Source organism: Dromiciops gliroides, chromosome 4 (assembly GCF_019393635.1).
Source record: "Dromiciops gliroides isolate mDroGli1 chromosome 4, mDroGli1.pri, whole genome shotgun sequence".
NCBI classification, from domain to species: Eukaryota; Metazoa; Chordata; class Mammalia; order Microbiotheria; family Microbiotheriidae; genus Dromiciops; species Dromiciops gliroides.
The window spans coordinates 239,639,954-239,659,580 of record NC_057864.1 but is presented as its reverse complement, the minus strand read 5'-3'; the positions used below and the strand labels follow the sequence as shown (position 1 = coordinate 239,659,580).

Genomic DNA, 19,627 nt, shown 5'->3' with positions numbered 1-19,627 from the left:
CCTAAGATAAATAGAAAATTTGACTTTCAAATACAGGACCCTAGAGGAGCATAAAGTAAACAGGAAAAATAAATCAAGAGGGATATTAAAAGGTTAAATTCTGTTTACATTCCTACATGAAAAGATAATACTTGTAACTCATAAGAACTTTCTCATTATTAGGGCAGGTGGATGGAGGGCACAGATGTGAGTTGAATATGAAGGAATGATATCTTAAAGAAAATAAAATTAAGAGGTGAGAGAGGAATACACTGGGAGAAAGGGAAAGGGAGTAAAGTATCTCATATAAAAGAAGCAAGAAAAAGCTTATGGAGTGGAGGGGAAGATGGGGAAGGTACAGGGTAGTGAGTGAGCCTTACTCTCATCAGAATTGGCTCAAAGAGGGAATAACATACACACTCAATTGGGTAGAGTAATCTATCTAATCCTGCAGGAAAGTAGGAGGGGAAGAGATAAAAGGGAGAGGGGTGAAAGAAGGGAGGGGAGATTGGAGGAGGGGGCAGTTAAAAGCAAAACACATTTGAGGAGGGATAGGGTAGAAGAAGATAGAAAATAGAGTAAATATCATGGGGGGAAATAGGATGGAGGGAAACACAATTAGCAATAGTAACTGAAAAAATTTTGAAGCAGAGGCAAGAGCAATGTAAGATGATGATGATGGATGGATGAATTGGATAATGATTGGATGAAGATGAGGACTGGTTGATGAGGATTTATTGATGAACATGAGGATTGATTGGTGAGGAGGATTGATTGATTGAGGAGGAGGAGGATTTATTAATGATAATTGATTGATGATAAAATGTATGGTACTTTGCTGGGCTATTGTAAAGAAAATTTTTTGTCGGGTAAGAGGTACTATATAACTGTTATCTATTAATGTTGTTGGGATAATCAACCTCATGAGTTTATTGTAAGGAAATCTCTCTTTAAAGTACTATCTAAATGTAGTTTGCTATAAAAAAAATATGAGCAGGATGCTATCAGAAAAACCTGGAAAGAGCCACATGAGCTGATGCAAAGTGAAATGTACTGTATACAAAGTAACAGCAATATTGTAAGATGATCTGTTGTAAATGACTTAGTTATTTTCAGCAATACATTGATCCAAGACAACTCTGAAGAACTTATAAAAAATGCAATCCATCTATAGACAAACAACTGATAGTATCTGAATATAGATTGAAGAATAATTTTTTTTTTTTAGTTTCTTTGTCTGAAGGGTTTTTTTGGTCTGTTTTCTTTCACAACCTGGCTAATATGGAAATGTTTTGCATGACTACTCGTATAACTTCTATTGAATTGCTTGAGTTCGTAAGGGGGGGAAGGGAGAGAGGAAGAGAATTTGGAACACAAAGTTTTTTTAAATTGATGTTAAAATTTGTTTTTACATGTAATTTGGGAAAATAAAATTATAAATAAATAAATAACAATATTTTAAAAAATAAAAAATGAAATAGACCAGATCATGGCCAATTAGCCTCCTTTCCTTTTTTGATAGGAGAACCTAGTAAGTGAGGGGAATGCTATTGATATGTTTCTTCTAGATTTTAGCAGGGTTTGTTGTTGTTTTTTTACAAAATACTCTCATATTATTCTTGTAGAGATAATGGAAAGAGAGAAAGAGCTATTAGATTAAATAGAATGCAATTAGATACATTTCAGAACTGGTAGGATGGCTGGAATCAAAGAGTTAATGGCTCAATCTAAATGTCAAGTTCCAGGTATCCAATGGAGTACCCCAGGGATTTGTGCTTGAACTTGTGCTGTAAAATATTTTTTCTCAGTGACTTGGACAAAGGCATAGATGTCATGCTCATCAAATTCATAGATGACACAAAGCTGGGAGGCATAGCTAACACAATGGAAGACAATCAAGATCCAAAAAGATCCTGATAGGCTAGAACACTGAACTGAATCCAACAAGATGAAATTCAGTAGAGATAAATGTCATGTCCTATACTTAGATACAAAAATAAATTTCACAAGAACAAGATGGAAGTGGTATGATTAGACAGCAGTTAATCTGAAAAATATTTGGATTCAAGTTCAATAAGAATCTGCTGCGTGCTGTGGCTGCCAAGAAACCTAATGGAATCTTGGGCTGCATCTATGCCTTCTAGGACTTGGGAGATGATCGATTCACTGTACTCTGCTGTCATCAGACTTCATTTGGAGTATTTTTTTCAGTTCTGGCTGCCATCATTAAAAAGGATATAAACTGAAAAATGGCCAGAGGAGGGCAACCAGGATGGCCTTTAGACCATGTTGTATGAGGATCAGTTGAAGGGAACTAAGGATGTTTAACTTGGAGAAGAGAAAACCCAGGAGGAACATCATGGCTGTCTTCAGTATCTGTCATGTGAAAGAGAGATTAGGCTTGTTCTGTGTGGTCCCAGAGAGAAGAATCGAAAGCAGTGGGTGGACATTACAAAGAGAAGGAGAGGGACAGCTAGGTGGAGCAGTGGATAGAGCACTGGCCCTGGAGTCAGAAGGACCTGAGTTCAAATCCAGCCTCAGATACTTGACACTTACTAGCTGTGTGACCCTGGGCAAGTCACTTAACCCTTATTGTCCCACCAAAAAAAACAAAAGAAAGAAAGAAAGAAAAAGTTCTGGCCTGCAAGCTCAACATGAGTCAACTGTGTGATGTGGCTTCCAAAAAACCTAAAGGAATCTTGGGTTACATTGAGAAGTATGCCTGATGTTGCCAATGTAGAAATGCTGGGAGCCCACCATGGACATGATCACAGCATTTGAGAATTTGTGATAAAGATAGGAAGGAAAGTCAGGAACAACCTGGTGTGTACCCTAAATTTGGAGGAAGCAGATTAAAAAGGGTTCAGGAAAAAAAAAAAAGATAGGCTGCTCTCCTAGACTTAATGATCTGCAGAAACCCATCATCCTGCAAGAGGAAATGAACTCTCTAACTCTTACCTCCTCAGATCATTACCACAGCTGCAAGACTTCATCATACCCACATGCCAACTATCCTCCAGCTTTGTTTTAGTTGTTGTCTTCCCTCGTTAGATTATAAGCTTCTTGAAGGCAGAGATTGTATTATGCCTTTCTTTGTATCCCTAGTGCTTAGCACAGTTCCTGGCACATAATAGAACCATAATAAATGTTTGTTAATTCCTGATTTGTAAAAAGAGGGTGTTACTTTCGCTTTAAGTTTTTGTTGTCCTTACCAGAGGCCATCGTTGTGGTTTTCACGAATTCATTTACCAGGACTTGACCATGCCTAACTGAACTGATTCGAACAAGAAACTACACATCTAAGGATGGAACTATAAACAGTGGTTATTCTAGCAAGGTGTAGTACCTATAAAGGACCTGCCTGAAAGTCTGCCAATTTTATCCCTATTCTCTATAGAAAGCAATAATAATCTTAATGACCCAACTGAAAGCAATAAAACTCAAAAATGATGTAAACACAAAATGATGTAAACTCAAATTAATCTTTCTTTGATCATTGGATGTGTTTTTGGCTTTATTTATGAACTTTGGTATATTTGATGTCCTGGGTATATCCCACAAAGACAACATTTCATAATGGAATAAATACTGTTCTGGGAGACAGAAGACCTGAGTCTGAGTCCTGTCTTCAGCCTTTACTAGCTACATGACCCTAAGCAAGTCACTTTACCCTGTTTAGGGTTCTGTTTGCCTTATCTGTAAATTCGTTAAAATAATATTTGTCATATACCTATATATTATATATTTAGATTATATGTAGGTACTTTTATTATCTACTTCACAGGGGTGTTATCAGGAAAGTGCTTTACAAACCTCAAAATGAAGAAATGTGAGTTGTTTTTTTGTTTTGGTTTTTTGGGGTTTTTATAATGAGGCATTTGGGGTTAAGTGACTTGCCCAGGGTCACACAGCTAGTAAGTGTTAAGTGTCTGAGGTCAGATTTGAACTCAGGTATTCCTGACTCCAGGGCCGGTGCTTTATCCACTGCACCATCTAGCTGCCCCCGTGAGTTGTTTTTTAAAAAATTATCTCATTCTTTTCTTCAGTGAGGATTCATATAGAATGATGTCACTTTCTATTTTTCTTTTATATTTAGTGTTCCACATAGCTTGATACAGTTGGATAATCTTGCATCCACATATTCATTATTATCATTATTAATATTATCATTACACAAAGAAAACCCCCAAGGGAGAAATGATTCACAAAGACCTAGAAAGCTGCCAATTTCTCTATCTCGTCCCCTCTGACTTCACCTCTCTTTAATCAAGCTTGGGACGTACAGCATTCCCATAGATGGCGTCAAAGCCCCAGCCTGAACACAGCTTGCACATTAATTAACAGCTCACTTCTTCTCTGCGGGTTAGAGGAGGAAGAATTGGGATCTTTTTGTTTAGGTCTAGTCTGAAGGAAATAGTGTTATACCTGTATGTCATCTATGTCTCCACCCTCCTCCCACCTCCACCCTTGTGCTTATCCAGTTAGTTTTCAATTCAAGTCAATTCCATCTTCAACACTGGCCTCCTTTTCCATTTCCACCAACATCACCCTCATTGTTTAGTCTTGTTTCCTCCTTTCTAGACTAACAAAATGCAGTCTCTTAACTGATTGCTCTACCTCTATCCTCCACCAGGTCCCTCCCACCCCAATGCAAAGTAATTCAGTGGATTGAGCAATGGGCCTGGAGTCAGAGACACCTCAGTTTGAATCTGACCTCGGACGTTTACTGGGCAAGTCAGTTCAGTTTCTTCATCTGCATAACGGTGATAATAATAGCTTCTACCTTCCAGGGATGTTGGGAGAATATGATGAGAATATTTGTAAAGTAGTTTGCAAATCAAAAAAGCCGTGTAAACGCTAGCTGTTATTATGCTGCTCTGCTCCTAAATTAATTTTCCTTCTGCACGATTTTGATTGTCACTCCTCCACTCAAAAGACTTCAGTGCTTTCCCCTTACCTACTGAACACAGTCCAGATTTCTCGGCTTCATGTTCAAGGCCTTCCACAACCTATTTTGTATATCTCATGTGTACTTAGTTTCATTGTCTCCTCCCGCTAGACTGTGAACTCCTTGAAGGCAGGGGATGTTTTTAGTCTTCTTTTCATCCCCAGTGATTAGTACAGTGCCTGGTACATAGTAGGTGCTTAATAAATGCTTTTTATTTGAATGAATGATTGATTCCAACCTCTCTTCCTAGGTTTTTCTATCATTATTCCCCCTCATGGATGTTATGCTCTAGCAAAACTACACTATGCATCAGTTCCCAGACATGATCCATGTGACATCTGTGTGACTTTTCTAACATTAATTAATATTGGAATTGCCTCTGGACCAACTCCAGCTATTGACATTCTCCTGATTGCAGCTCAGATTTCTCTCTCTTTCATGAAGCTTTTCTTGATTTCCACAATCAGTAACAAAGCTTTCCTCCCCAATCCTGCCAAAACTTCACAAAGCACTCTGCACCTCTCCAATGTGCTTAAGTTAACATTCTCATTTGTATTCTAGTTCTTTGTGTACAGATGATTTCCCTTACTAGACTGAAAGTCCCACGAGGGTAGGGACTAAGCCCTGACTAAATTTGGCATCTCCCTGAGGGATTAGCATAGTGTCTTGTAGAGACAGCAACTCATAAAGGTTTGTGAAAGTATTTTATTGCTTTAATAAAGAAGGCAGTTAAATAAATAACAACGTCAATAAGACTTACTACAAATAAACCATGACTCTGGATAATTATGAACTAATCATAAACAGAAAGAAGGAACTGAGGAGACTGGTTACCTGTGGACTCCAGAGAGGCAACATTAATCAGAATCTATCTTTGCTATCAGTAAAGGTGGATTCTATTATTGGTGGGTCATTTCATCTAAATCCATCTCTAAGAGCCCAGAGAAATCATTGTAGATGGATATGGTTAAAGAAAAGATACCATTTAACTCCCTTATTCCCCTTCTCCAGTATCCCACATCCCTTCTAAATGGGAAGTTCTTTATGTTACAGAACTCAAGCCCCTCTTGCAATCAAGATGATGTTTTATTGTTTGCAGGATTTAAGATTTGACAATAGGTCAAACAAAGCTAATGTATCATTCTATTTCCTATAAACCCATGCAGTAAAATGTTAGCCCATATACTAAGTCCCAGCAACAGTGAAGCAGATTTCTGGGAGTCATAATTGCTCTACACACATCACACATGTAAGCTGTAGCCCCCTTTCCAGAATCCCACAAGGAAACCCATCTCTCAAAGACCTCATTCACCACTTCAACCCAATCCCATTCACACTGCTGATCTTCTAGTCTGAATTTTTCCATCTCCCTTCCTCCTTTCCCCTTGGATAACCTTTAATGTCCAGTGTTAGAAGAACATATTGTATTCATTTGCAATTCATTGGGCTAGAGACCATAGGTCATGAAACACAAATCTTGGCTGTATTCAGAAGCCCACAAATGGCTTCACTATCCTTATCCTACCACTTGGTCATCTTTTGTTCATTCCCCTCTTCTCACTATTTCCCTTCATTGGCATTAGATGGTTATGTGATCCTGGCAGAAGCAAAAGGATGGGTGAGACAAGAGCATTTGGTTTCATGATTCTCAGCTCATTAGTCTTGGGCAAGGCTCTTTTCTCTATGTTCTTCCCAGGATGAGCTGCTATCCAGAATGGCAGATAGTGGGGTCTGGAACATAAGACAGCACCACTGAACTCCTGACTTCCCTTTCCCCATGCATGGGTAGGCTTGGGGGAATCATTTGAGATTCTCTAGGGTGCTTTAGAAGGGAGAATAGCCATGACCTAAACCTCTCTGGGGAGGAGAGGGACAGTGGAAAATCTCTAGGAGTTACTAGTAGATTTGGAAGATAGAGAAAAGGGGTTCAAATTCCTCTTTTGCTTTTCACTGGTGTGTGACCTTGGACACAATCTCCCCTAGTTTCACAGGTGACTAGGATCGAGCTTATATGTGACACACTCTTGACCTACCTCACCCAGAAGAAGGTCTCTTCCCTTTCAAGGGCTCAAGGAGAAACTGGATCCTCTGCCCCAGAGTCCAAAGAAGGGAAAGATCCTCCCAGTGAAAGAGGCAGTGAAGGTATAGATGGGCTCTTGAGTGGTAGCATTGCTAAATGTCACCCAGCCCACTTCATAATCAAGGGAAATGCGGATTTGCTTGGGATTCTCTTCCAGGGACAGCCTGGTAGGGAAGGAGCCCAAGGCTGAAACAAAGCCCCAGGCCAGTCGCACTGCCCATATCCCTTCCTCTGGCCTAAGCCTGAGTTCCCCTTTCCGTCGGACATCTTGGTTCACCACACCCATGGTGCAGCTGCCCCCATGGGCCAGGTCCACAGCTACCACCCATGTGTGTCTCCCTCCCACAAAGCCAGCCTGGGCTAGGACGCAGATGGCTCGGTCAAAACGTTGTGGACTGTCTGGTGAGGTCTGCCATTTATAGGAGAACTGGGCTCGCTGGTGATCTTCTGATAGGAGAAGCTTGGGGTGGGATGTCTGGGGGTCTAAGAAGATATGGGCTGGGAGGAAGAAAAGAATTCATATGATTAACATCAATGTAACAACTATATGGGGGAAAGTATAAAAAATGCATTTGGCATCAATTTCTTGCCATAGCCTAGGCAGAAATCCCTTCCCCCTTATAGCACCCTAAATATACTACCAACTTGCAATACACCCTGTGGGACCAAGATGGCCCCTCCCTTTATTCAAGCAGTCTGCCCTTCTTGGAAAGAAAACTTCATCTGGAAATCAATGGACCTGAAGTCTAGTCTTAACTTTCACACTCACTTGTCCTGTGACATTGCACAGGCTACTTTACCCATGACAGTAGGCATCACAGGACTTAGTCCAACCCTCTTATTTTCCAAAAGAAAATGAATCCCAGGGGCAGCTAGGTGGCGCAGTGGATAGAGCACCGGCCCTGGAGTCAGGAGTACCTGGGTTCAAATCCGGCCTCAGACACTTAACAATTACTAGCTGTGTGACCCTGGGCAAGTCACTTAACCCCAATTGCCTCACTAAAAAAAAAAAGAAAAAGAAAAAGAAAATGAATCCCAGAGTGGCAAAGTGATTTGCCCAAGACACACATATAGTAAGTAGCAGAGCTGGCATCCAAACCCAGGTCTTTCGAATCTAAATCTAGCACTTTTCCATCTGGGAACAGGACTACCATCTCCTCATTTCCCATGCCACTGCACTCATTTTGGACTTGTTTCAGCTTTCTTTTGTGTATCTTCCCTCATTAGATTGTAAACTCTTTATGGGCAAAGTCAGTCTTTTTCATTTGTGTATACCCAGCACTTAGCACAATGTTTGGTACAGAGTAGGGACTTAATAAATGTTTATCAACTATTGATGATTAGTCTTTAGTTCTTTCTGTGAATTAAGGGTATTAGACCAGATAGTCAACAAAGTCCTTTCAAACCAGAGGTGAGATGGAGTCGGCTTATTCAGCTCTGGAGAGTCTACTGTCAGAATTTTCAGTATGAGCATTATCAGGCAGCAAGGTGGTACAGTGGATGGATAGAGTGCTAGGCCTGGAGTCAGGAAAACTCTTCTCTGTAAGTCCAAATCCAGCCTTATACACTTACTAACTGTGTGAACCTTGGCAAGTCACTTAACCCTGTTTGCCTGTAAAATGAGTGGGAGAAGGAAATAGTATCTTTCCCAAGAAAACCCCAAATGGGGTCATGAATTGTCAGAAATAACTGAAATGATTCAACAACAAAAATTTACAATTTGGAGGTGGCAAACACTACAGATCATGGCTTAATTTATTGTCCTATTGATTTTGTAGACTTAAGAAAGTGATAAAGTATGCCATGAATACATACATATATTTATATATGCGTGTGTGTGTGTGTGTATAATTTTTTTTTCTCCAGATAGCCAGCTGTTAAACACTTACTAGCACATTTCCATTTCAAGTCCTGCAATTCCATGATTCATTTACATAGATTCTACTCCTAGTGGACTGATGAGGATATGCTCTGAGCCCCAGTATGTCTTTTCTTACATCTATGATGCCCCCTCCCCTCTTGCCTTCGCAATTAAGGCCAGTTCCATCTTCCAAATTTGACTTAAAGCTCTCCTACAAGAAGCCTTCCCTAAGATATACCCATTCCACTTGGATTCACCATTCGGTTCAACAGTGTTGCTGTTCAGTTGTTTCAGTCACAGCAGATCCTCTGTTATCCCATTTGTAATTTTCTTGGCAAAGATACTGGAATAGTTTGACATTTCCTTCTCCAGCTCATTTTTACAGATAAGGAAACTGAGACAGGGAGTGATTAAGTGACTTGCCCAAGGTCACACAGCTAGCACCTAAGGCTGAATTTGAACTCAGGTCCTCCTGACTCCACGGCTATCACTCTTATCCACTGTGCCACCTAGTTGCCCTTCAACAAACAGTACTTGGAAATTTAGTAAAGAAGCAAACCTAGTCAAAAAAAATAAAAAAGAAGAAAACATAATAATAATAATAGCTAACATTTATATAGGGCTTATTATGTGCCAGGCACTGTACTAAGCACTTTACAATTATTATATCATTTGATCATCACAATAACCATGGGAGATAGGTGCTATTATTACCCCCATTTTATAGAAGAGGAAACTGAGACAAATAGAGGTTAAGTAACTTGCCCAGTGTCACACAGCTAGTTATATAGAGATAGAGAGATGATATAGACATAGATAGATAGATAGATGGATGGATAGATGGATAGATGGAGAGGGAGAGGGACAAAGAGAGGAGAGAGAGAGAGAGAGAGAGAGAGAGAGAGAGAGAGAGAGAGAGAGAGAGAGAGAGAAAATGTCCTCCCACGCAGCCGCACACTCCTCCCCCAGTCCCCCAGGGGACCGCTCTCCCTAGGCAACCGGGGCGCAGCGTGCAGCCCTAAGCCTATTTACTGCTCTTTCAGCAATCATGTTTTCACCTTGTGCTGTCACGGAGCCCATCGTCCCCGCAGCCTGGTCTCCTATTGGCTCGCTAAAAATGCTTCTCTAATCTGCAGGCTGATCTTTTACACTGCTTCCCCGCCCCCCCCCCCATCCCTTTTCCTCCTCCTCATCTGCGCTGACCTTCCTCTTTCCAACAGACCCAGCTGAAAGAGGAATAGAGGAATAGAGAGAGGGAGGGAGGGAGGGGAGAGGGGGAGGGGAGAAAGAGAGAGATGTGTGTTGTATGTGTATGCATGCATGTATGTATATATGTGTTGTGTGTATGCAAGCATGCTGTATATGTGTGTGCATTGTGTCATGTATGTATGTAGATGTCTATATGGGCATATATATATATATATATATAAGACTATTTCAAATATATAGTCTACCCATGAAGGTATGGAAGGGCAAGTGCTATTTTTTTCTCCTTTTGGATATGATCCATACAGAGCTTTTGCACAAGTCTCTCTCCTTGTTTGGGAAAACCGGAATACCCCTAACACACATGTCCACATTTTTCTTGGCCCCAAGAAACTCACCTGGTTCATAATCCAGTTCAAAGAGCAGTTTTTCTGTGACAAGGGGAAAAAAAGCAGATGGGATTTATGTCATATTTAGGTGAGAACTTAGAGTCTATTTCAACCTCATTCTTGATAGATGCTGAGAAGCAGAGAGTGGGGGAAAGAGGCTCATAGAGACCCATTCGGGGGTGTGCTGGAACAAACTCTAACTGATTTGCAAGTGCCAACTGTTAAATTTTCAGTGTGAGCATGTGCACCCCAGAAATCAATGATTGACACAAATAGGACTTGATTTATTTTGTTGATTGTCTAGACTTAAGAAAGTGATGGCAAAAATGTTAATAATGCAGATTAAACTTAAAAGTGCAAATGCATACATTTGTGCCACCCCCAACCTGGCTGTTATATATTTACCAGCACACACACGCTATAGGTTGATAGTAATAGTGTTTGGCATTTATATAGTGCTTTAAGGTTTGCAGAGTGTTTTACATTCATAATCTCATTTGAAGTTTATAAGACCCATGGGTCAATGTCAGAAACTTGGGGCAGATAGGAGGAAATACAGAAGAGATAGGTTAACATTACTGAAGGCAGTATGGTATAATAAAGACAGTCCTGTACTAGAAGTAAAGAAACTTACATCCAGGTCTTGGCTCTGTTATTTATTGGCTGTGCAACCTTGGGAAAATCATTTCCCTTCTTTGGCCTTGAGTTACCCCATCTGTAAAATGAGGCAGTTGGACTAGATGGTGTCTAAGGTCTGTTCTAGGCCTAGCATTCTTGATTTTTGGTTATGAATTTTCAATAGTTGTTATAAATGCTATTGATTTTTCCTATTGAAGATTACTTTTGTTAATCATTTTCATTGTTATTTTGCTACTGATAATGATATGAATCCATTTTTTCTAGGACTTTAAATACTTCCCCCCCCTCATAAATGTCAACTATCATTTTACATTCCTTTCACATCATCCCTGTGAAAGGGAGCAGATATTATCCTCCTTGGGGGAAACTCAGATACAAACTGGAAAAGCAATTTGCCAAAAATCACGTAGCAAATCAACAGGAGAGCAGCAGGAAGCGAATCCAGGTATTGTCTATCAAAATAAGAACTTTACATCACTTAGGATTTGGGACAACCTTTCAAACTCCCCAGGACCTGGACATATGGGAATCATCTTACCCAGAAATATCTTCATTTCCCTCTGCAGTTGAAGGGCCTGTTGAGGGAAGTCCCGGATTCTCTCACCCAGCTCAGGTGACACAGCCTCTGGTTTCCTGCACTTCCTGGTTTCACATCTAGAAACACACACACACACACACACACACACACACACACACACACACACACACGATGATGGGATCCTAGAGATTATCCTACTTGGAGATTCTTTGGGCACTCTGAGCTGATACTAGTTTCTTTTAGCTCTGGAGTCCCAAGTCCCAGTCCAGGGGCACTTCCTCTAGAAGGCTTTCCACAATTGAGCCCAACCTAATGTTCCCTTTGAGACTTTTTTTAAGTTGAGGATATATGTGGGTGTGTATACATATATATGCAATAAATACAGGAATCAGACTTATGATTTCACTGGTATATGATTTTACTCCCAAGTGAATAAAGTCTCTCTACCAAGGCAGGTTAACACCATTTTTGCAACTGAAAGTCTTAGAAAGTTGTCTAGACAGAAGTTAAGTGCCCAGGGAGGTACAGACAGTATATGTTAGAGGCAGAAATTGAACCCAGGTCTTCCTGGCTTCAAGGCCAGATTTCTATAACTCTATTTTAAATAGCACTTTAAGAATTAGAGCATACTTTCCCCACAACAACACTGTGCAAGTATTATTATTCTCATTTTCCATATGAGACAACTGAGCCTCAGAGGAAGGGAAGTGACTTACCTAAGGTGACACAGCTAATGAGGATCAGGGCTAGAACTCAAACCTCCAGGATTCTTTCCTCCACACTCAATTTTCTCTCTTTGTGACTGTGTGGATATTTGTATATGTCGTTTATATTTATACAGGTGTGATCTTACTTCTCTAGGGCATGTATATTCCCTCTTGGACATCACATAGCCCTTTCCTTGTAACCCCCTCATTGTTGTTGTTCAGTCATTTTCAGTTGTGTCTGATTCTTTGTAGCCCCATTTGGGGTTTTCTTAGCAAAGATACTGGACTGGTTTGATGTTTCTTTCTCCAGCTCATTTAATGGATTAAAAAACTGAGATAAACAAGATTAAATGACTTGTCCAGGGTCACACAGCTAGGAAAAGTCTGAGGCCAGATTTGAACTCAAAGGGTCAGGTTTAACACTCTATCTACTGTGCCACCTACCTGCCCCACCCCTCTCATGTTGTTCTCATATTTTATTTCATATGTTAGTTATTGTGTAGGTACTTTATCACATCTGTTAGATTATGAGTGGCTTGAGGGCAAGAACCTTGCCAATGCTCAGCACACAGTAGGCATTTACCCAAAGGTTTATTGGGGGGTTTTTTGGTTAGATGTACTGACTGTTGGGAAAGCGCACTTCACCACCCAGTGCCTCCACATACTCTTAAGTTACAGAACTCTAAGTTATAGAACAGTTCCACTGGTAAACAGTTTCCTCATTGGGAATTCCCTCCACCAATGAAATCACAGGTCTGAATCAGATGATGGTGATAAATTATTAAATTAAAGGTGAGTGTGTGTTTGTGTACATATGTGTAATGCATATGTATAATATATATGTATATACATAATACATTCTGTAATATATATGTATATGTATTTGTGTGAGAGGAAGAAGGATAGAGCAATAAAGAATCACTTACCTGATCAGAGTGCTCCTGATATCCTAAAAGAAAGAGAAATACTGAGCATTCAGTTCCCAGGTTTCCCAACTTTCCTGAAGGTCACTAGAAACTCTTGAGCACCACAGTCATGGGCGACTGCCCTGGGACACAATGATTCATCATTGGAAGAGACTCCAAAAGTCACATCTAATTCAGGGTTTATCTGAAGCATGAATCTCAGCCACAACATTTCAGGCGAGTGCTTAGTGGTTATCCAGCCTCTGATTGGCCATTTCCAAGAGGCCAGGTGCTCACTACATTATGAGACAGTCCATTCTACTTTAGGACAACTACTTATTAGGAAGTTGTTTTTCCTTATGTTGGGCAGAAATCTGTCTCCCTCTAATGATTTTTCCCATTTTTTTCTTTTTATTCTGAATTTAACAAATGAAAATAACATTTCCATATGCAATGTGAAACATCATATATCAAATGTGAATCTCCATCATATTGAGCTTGTTTTTCTTTTTAATATAAAAACTTAAATATGTAACTTTCAAAGCTGTCCTATTTGTGATTCTTTCTGGTCTTTCTTATGTTTCTTTCTCACTAGGGCAGGTGCCAGGGGCAGGGCTAGGGTGGGAAAACAGGAATTGGGGTTTCTGTCCCTAATTTCTCTTTGGATATAAATGTTTAACAACCAGTTCTCCAAAAGAAGAAAAAATGTATATGCAATGCACTAGGAAGTCTCTGAGGCTAGATTTGAACTCAAGTCCTCCCAACTCCAGGACCAGCCCCTTATCCATCGTGCCACTCAGCTATCTAAAATTATGCCCTAATTTGTAGTATTTGTTAATTTTTGAGGTTGTAAAATGCTCACACTGAAAATTTAACAGTTGGCTACTGCATACAACTAACTCTCTCCCTTTCACTTCCTTCTTCCATAGCTTACACCTGTTATTTTTGCCAGGTTTTTCTAGCCCTTGGGGAGACATGAATTGACCTCCATTGCTCCTGCTCCTGCTCCTGCTCCTGTTCCTGCTCCTGTTCCTGCTGCCTACTCATAAATCCAAAACATCTTCACTGCAGAAAGAGGGAGAAAGGTCTTTTTGAGCTCTGAAATCATGAATATCTACAAAGTGAATGAATACTTCACAAGGTAGACCATTTTGTTATTTTCCTCTAATTGTTACCAGACAGCTAGGTGGTGCAGTGGAGAATACTAGGCCTGGAGTCAGGAAGACATCTTCCTGAATTCAAATCTGGCCTTAGACACTTCCTAACTGTGTGACCCTGGGCAAGTCATTTAACCATGTTTGCTCCAGTTTCCTCATCTGTAAAATGAGCTGGAGAAGGAAATGGCAAATCATTCCAGTATCTTTGTCAAGAAAAATCTAGGGGGCAGCTAGGTGGCGCAGTGGATAAAGCACCAGCCCTGGATTCAGGAGTACCTGAGTTCAAATCCGGCCTCAGACACTTGACACTTACTAGCTGTGTGACCCTGGGCAAGTCACTTAACCCCCGTTGCCCCACCAAAAAAAAAAAATCTAAATGGGGCTGTGAAGAGTTGGACACTACTGAACAACAAATTGTTACTCAGTTCTTTATGATACCCAGCTGAAATTCGCCACCCTGAACTCATTGGTCCTAGCTCTGTCCTACAAAATAGAGAAGGAAGAGAGGAAGCACAGGCAGAACAGGGAAGAAGAGGTAATAACTCATATTTGTATAGTTCTTTACAAAGCACTTAGCCCAGTGCCTGGCACTTAATAAATGCATATTGATTGTGAGATAGGTGTATAATAAATGCTTGTTTATTGGTTAATTTATTACTTAGAGATTTCTAGAAAAGGGGATTCCATAGGCTCTCTCAATCATCTGTTCCCATTCACCTCAACAAATAGTATATTGTACCTATCTTACACAAGAGGAAACTGAAGCTCTAGATTAAGTGACTTGCCCTTGGTCACAAAGTAAATGTTGTGGTCTTGAAATGCCAGACACAATGCCCTTTGCAGTGTACCCCAGTGCCTGTCCATAGGGCTTACACAGAAAAAAAAAGTGGGTCTGTATCCACATTGCTCACCTTCAGCAGTTCTCTTGCTGGGCGCTCTAGTTTTTCCTCCAATTCTGATATCAAAGCATTAAAACGGCAGATCTCACTCTGAACAAGGGATTCAAACTCATTCTTCTGCTTCAAAATGTCTCCACCCAACTCTTCCAGCTGGGTCAAAAGTAAACACTGCTGCCTCTCCAAAAACCGGCACATATGCTCAAATTCCAAGATGACCTTCTCTTTCTTGGTGGCCACCTGAGTCTGGGAGAGCAGGGAAAGAGAACAGAGAGATGCTCAAGAAATGGCCCCTTCCTCCTCCTCCTCCTCCTCCTTGTCTTGCTCCTCCTTTTCCCCATTTCTCTCCTTCACTCCCATTTCCTAAATCTGTATCATCGGGGCAGCTAGGTGGTACAGTGGATAGAGCACCGGCTGTGGAGTCAGGAGGACCTGAGTTCAAATCCGGCCTCAGACACTTAACACTTACTAGCTGTGTGACCCTGGGCAAGTCACTTAACCCCAATTGCCTCGCCAAAAAAGAAAAAAAAAATTAAAAAACTAAATCTCTATCATCCCATCTCCCTCAACTTAATGATACTGATATTTCCCTGCACCAGACACACTCAAAAGTCCCAGAGAACCCATTTCCTTTCTCCCTCACCTACTGCAGTATCGTCTAGAGGTAGAAAAAAGACATAAAATGACCTCCTAGGCCCTGTCCAGATTGAGAAAGAATCTCTAGTAGATCACCAGAGGGAAGGAGAGGATGGTACATGAATGATTTACCAATAAGACCTGGATCCTTTGATCTTCCCGGAACTGGATTCCTTGGATGTCTTCTCTCTCATTCTTCAGAGATTCTAGACACCTATGGATTTGTTCCTGAGAAGAAGGGAGAAGGAGTCCTTAGTATGGAAAATCAGAGGGATCCTTTGAGGGTCAAGGGAGTTATCTGTTCAAGTCACTTGCCTTTAGGCAGGCCCCGCCAATTATACTCTACTCTCTCTCTCTCTCTCTCTTCTCTTACTGGGGGCAGCTAGGTGATTCAGTGGCTGAGTTCCAGTCCTGCCTCAGACAGTTGCCAACTATGTGACCCTGGACACAAGTCACTTAATCACTCTCTGCCCCAGTTTCCTCATCTATAAAGTGGAGATAATAATAGCACCTACACTCCCAAGGTTGTTGTGAGAATCAAATGAGACAACATATGGAAAGTGCTTTGCAAACCTTAAAGTGTTATCTAGCTAATTCTATGTTCTTAAGCTCCTTTGATGGACACAACATGACCTATAACTGGGGGTGTTCCCCAAGACTATGTTCTGGACCCTCCCTTCTCTACACTCTTACCCTTGGTGATCTCACCAGCTCATATGAGTTTAATTGTCATCTCTATGACGATAAATCCCCAATCTATATTTCTAGTCCTAGTCTCTCCTCTGAGCTACAGTCCCACATCACTAACTTCTTATAGGATATTATAAACAGAATGTCCCATAAGTGCCACAAACTCAATACACCCAAAACAGAACTCATTATATTTTCCCTAAACTCACTTGTCTTCTGAACTTCCCTATTTCTGTCAAGGGCACCACCATCCTGGCACAAGTTCACATTCTCAGTGTCATCCCTGATTCCTCATTAACACTAACCCACATGTACAATCAGTTGCCAAATCTTGTCATTTCAATCTCCACAACTCTCATGTTTGTCCCTTTCTTTCCACACATACACACAGTCACCACCCTACTTCAGGCTCTTAACTGAATATTATATTTGTTATGTTATGTTATGTTATATTGTATTATATCAAATTATAGAATATTATAATAGATGCCTAATTAGAAGTCCTGCTTTCAGTCTCCTCCCCAATCCAACCTCCACACAGTTGCCCAAGTGACATTCCTAAACTATGTTACTATGTTAAACTATGTTAGATATGTTACTCCCATATTTAATAGATTCCAATTTAATAGACTACCTCGGGCATCAAATAGAAATTTCTCTGACTGACATCTAAAGCCCTTGACAGCATAGTTCTAAACTACTTTTTCCACCAGTCAAACTGGTGTTTTTGCTGTTTCTCTCACATAGCTCTCCTCCATGCCTCAGCACTGGCTATTCTCCATGCCAAGGATGCTCTTCTCTTTGCCTCAATATCATAAAATACCTAGTGTCCTTCAAGGCTCCAATTAAGCACCAATTCCACATGATGCATTCCTGATGTTCCCAGTGGCTAGTGCCCTCTCCTCAAAATGATTTTGTATCTTTTTGTATATAACTATAACTATATATGTGTGTGTGTATTATATATAAAACTTTATATAGTTACATATGAATGATATACAGTCATATATAGTTTTATATATACATACACATATATACATTATATATATATATATATATATATATATATATATATATATATATATATATATATATATATATATATATATATATATGATATCTCACCTAGATTGTAAGTTAATTGAGGACAAATACTTTTTTTGTTTTTGCGTTTGTATTCCCAGGGCCTACCACAGTCATTTAGTCATGTCCAACTTTTCATGACACCAATACTGTCCATGGGGTTTTCTTGGCAAAGATACTGGAATGATTTGCCATTTCCTTCTTCAGTGGATTAAGGCAAACAGAGGTTAAGTGATTTGTCCAGGGTCACACAGATAATAAGTGTCTAATGCTGGATTTGAACTCAGGTCTCCCTGATTTCAGGCCTAGCACTCTATCTACTGAGTCACCTAGGTGCCCCTAGCACATAATAGGTACTTAATAAATGCTTATTGACTGATTGATCATTTATTTAAATATTTCCAGAAAAGGAGATTCCATCAATATTCTCAGTCATCTATTCCCATCCAACTCAATAAGCATTAAGCATCTGGGGAAACAAAGACAAAAATTAAATAGTTCCCAGCCTTAAAGGCCAAGATTCACATTCCACTGGATTCAAAATATGAAATTTCCAAAAATTTTATAGAGGACATTCAGATACTGGGCTTCTTTTCTCAAATCTCACTCCCTCAGACCCCCAAATCACTTGCCCAGTTTTCCTCAGACCCTTGCCACAATCTTCCCTTAGCTGCCCCTCATCAGATGACCATCTCCTCCCTTTTGGGTCCCACACCCCAGGTTCTGTCTGTTCTTTGCATCCTACCCTATTGGGGAGTCTGTCCTAAAGCCCAGCCTCAATCCATCACACTGAAGATTAGGCCTGTTTCCTCTGGCTTGGTCCTGGGTAGAGTATGGTCAACACATTTCCCATTTCTGTTCTCTCTTTAAAGGCAGTGTTTCCAGTCCAATGCAATGCTATATAACAAAAATTTGTTGAATTCCTACCACATGCAAGGCACTGTTGGATACACTGGGGATACAAAAACAAAGACAAAAGGAAAAACAGTCCCTACCTTCAAAGAACACACCTTTTATTAGGATAAAAAAGTATACTTGAATAAAATTAGAAGGGATCACTAACAACTATAGTGACCAGGAAAAGCTTCCCATAGGAGATAGCACATGAAATGAGTCTTGAATGAAGCTAGAGATTCTAAGAGGTGGAGGTAAGGAAAGAGGGAATTTTAGGCATAGGGCACAACCTATACAAAGACACAGAGGTGAGAGATGGAACAGATGGAGTCAAGAGGACCTGAGTTCAAATCTCACCTCAGACACCTACTAGCTATGTGACCCTGGACAAGACACTTAATCCCAGTTGCCTTAAACATCCAGAGCTATCTCCAGTTGTCCTGATATATATCTTGCCACTGAACCCACATGGCTCAGGAGGAGAAAGTGAGGTTGGTGACCTTGCACAGCCCTCCCTCACTTAAATCCAACTCAATGCAAGTTATGACATCACCCTGATGTCATGGTCCTCTTTGAGAATGAAGGATAAAGAACAATATCAACAATAACAAGGAGTATTGCAGAACACTTGCAACAGACTACTATTGAGAGAGGGTTTCGTACATCAATGATATCATAGGTCTTAATCCTTCCCTCTGCCCCACCAAAAAACTTAAAATGTTAGGTATTTTGGGGCAAAGACCATTTCTTGCCAATATCCATAATTAAATACTTAAAGATATGTAGCAGAGGGTTGAATTCATATTTAGCCTTTTAAAACTAAGATCAAATAACTTATACCATTAATGAATCATGCTTCTATCTTAGGGTTTAGTGATAAGGAATTGATAGTATAAACATTTAAAGACATGAAAAGATCTAAAACACACACACACACACACACACACAAAGACCCAAATCCCTCTCCCCTTCCATTCTGTTAATGTTCGTAATATTTACTATGATTGATAGTAATCTTA

At 40.2% G+C, this 19,627-nt stretch overlaps 1 protein-coding gene across 2 annotated transcripts in view; it reads right to left on the bottom strand.

Moving 5' to 3' along the window:
* Positions 1-5,639: 5,639 nt before the first annotated feature.
* Positions 5,640-19,627, bottom strand: part of LOC122754246 (tripartite motif-containing protein 10-like) — a 27,102-nt gene continuing 13,114 nt past the window's right edge. For both annotated transcript variants that reach the window (XM_044002494.1, XM_044002493.1), the window contains 6 exons: positions 16,074-16,169; positions 15,321-15,551; positions 13,274-13,296; positions 11,641-11,756; positions 10,473-10,505; positions 5,640-7,505 (listed from right to left, as the gene is read on the bottom strand). In XM_044002494.1, the coding sequence (XP_043858429.1) occupies positions 6,988-7,505; positions 10,473-10,505; positions 11,641-11,756; positions 13,274-13,296; positions 15,321-15,551; positions 16,074-16,169 (1,017 nt within the window). In that variant the 3' untranslated portion in view covers positions 5,640-6,987. The remainder of the gene's footprint in view (positions 7,506-10,472; positions 10,506-11,640; positions 11,757-13,273; positions 13,297-15,320; positions 15,552-16,073; positions 16,170-19,627) is intronic.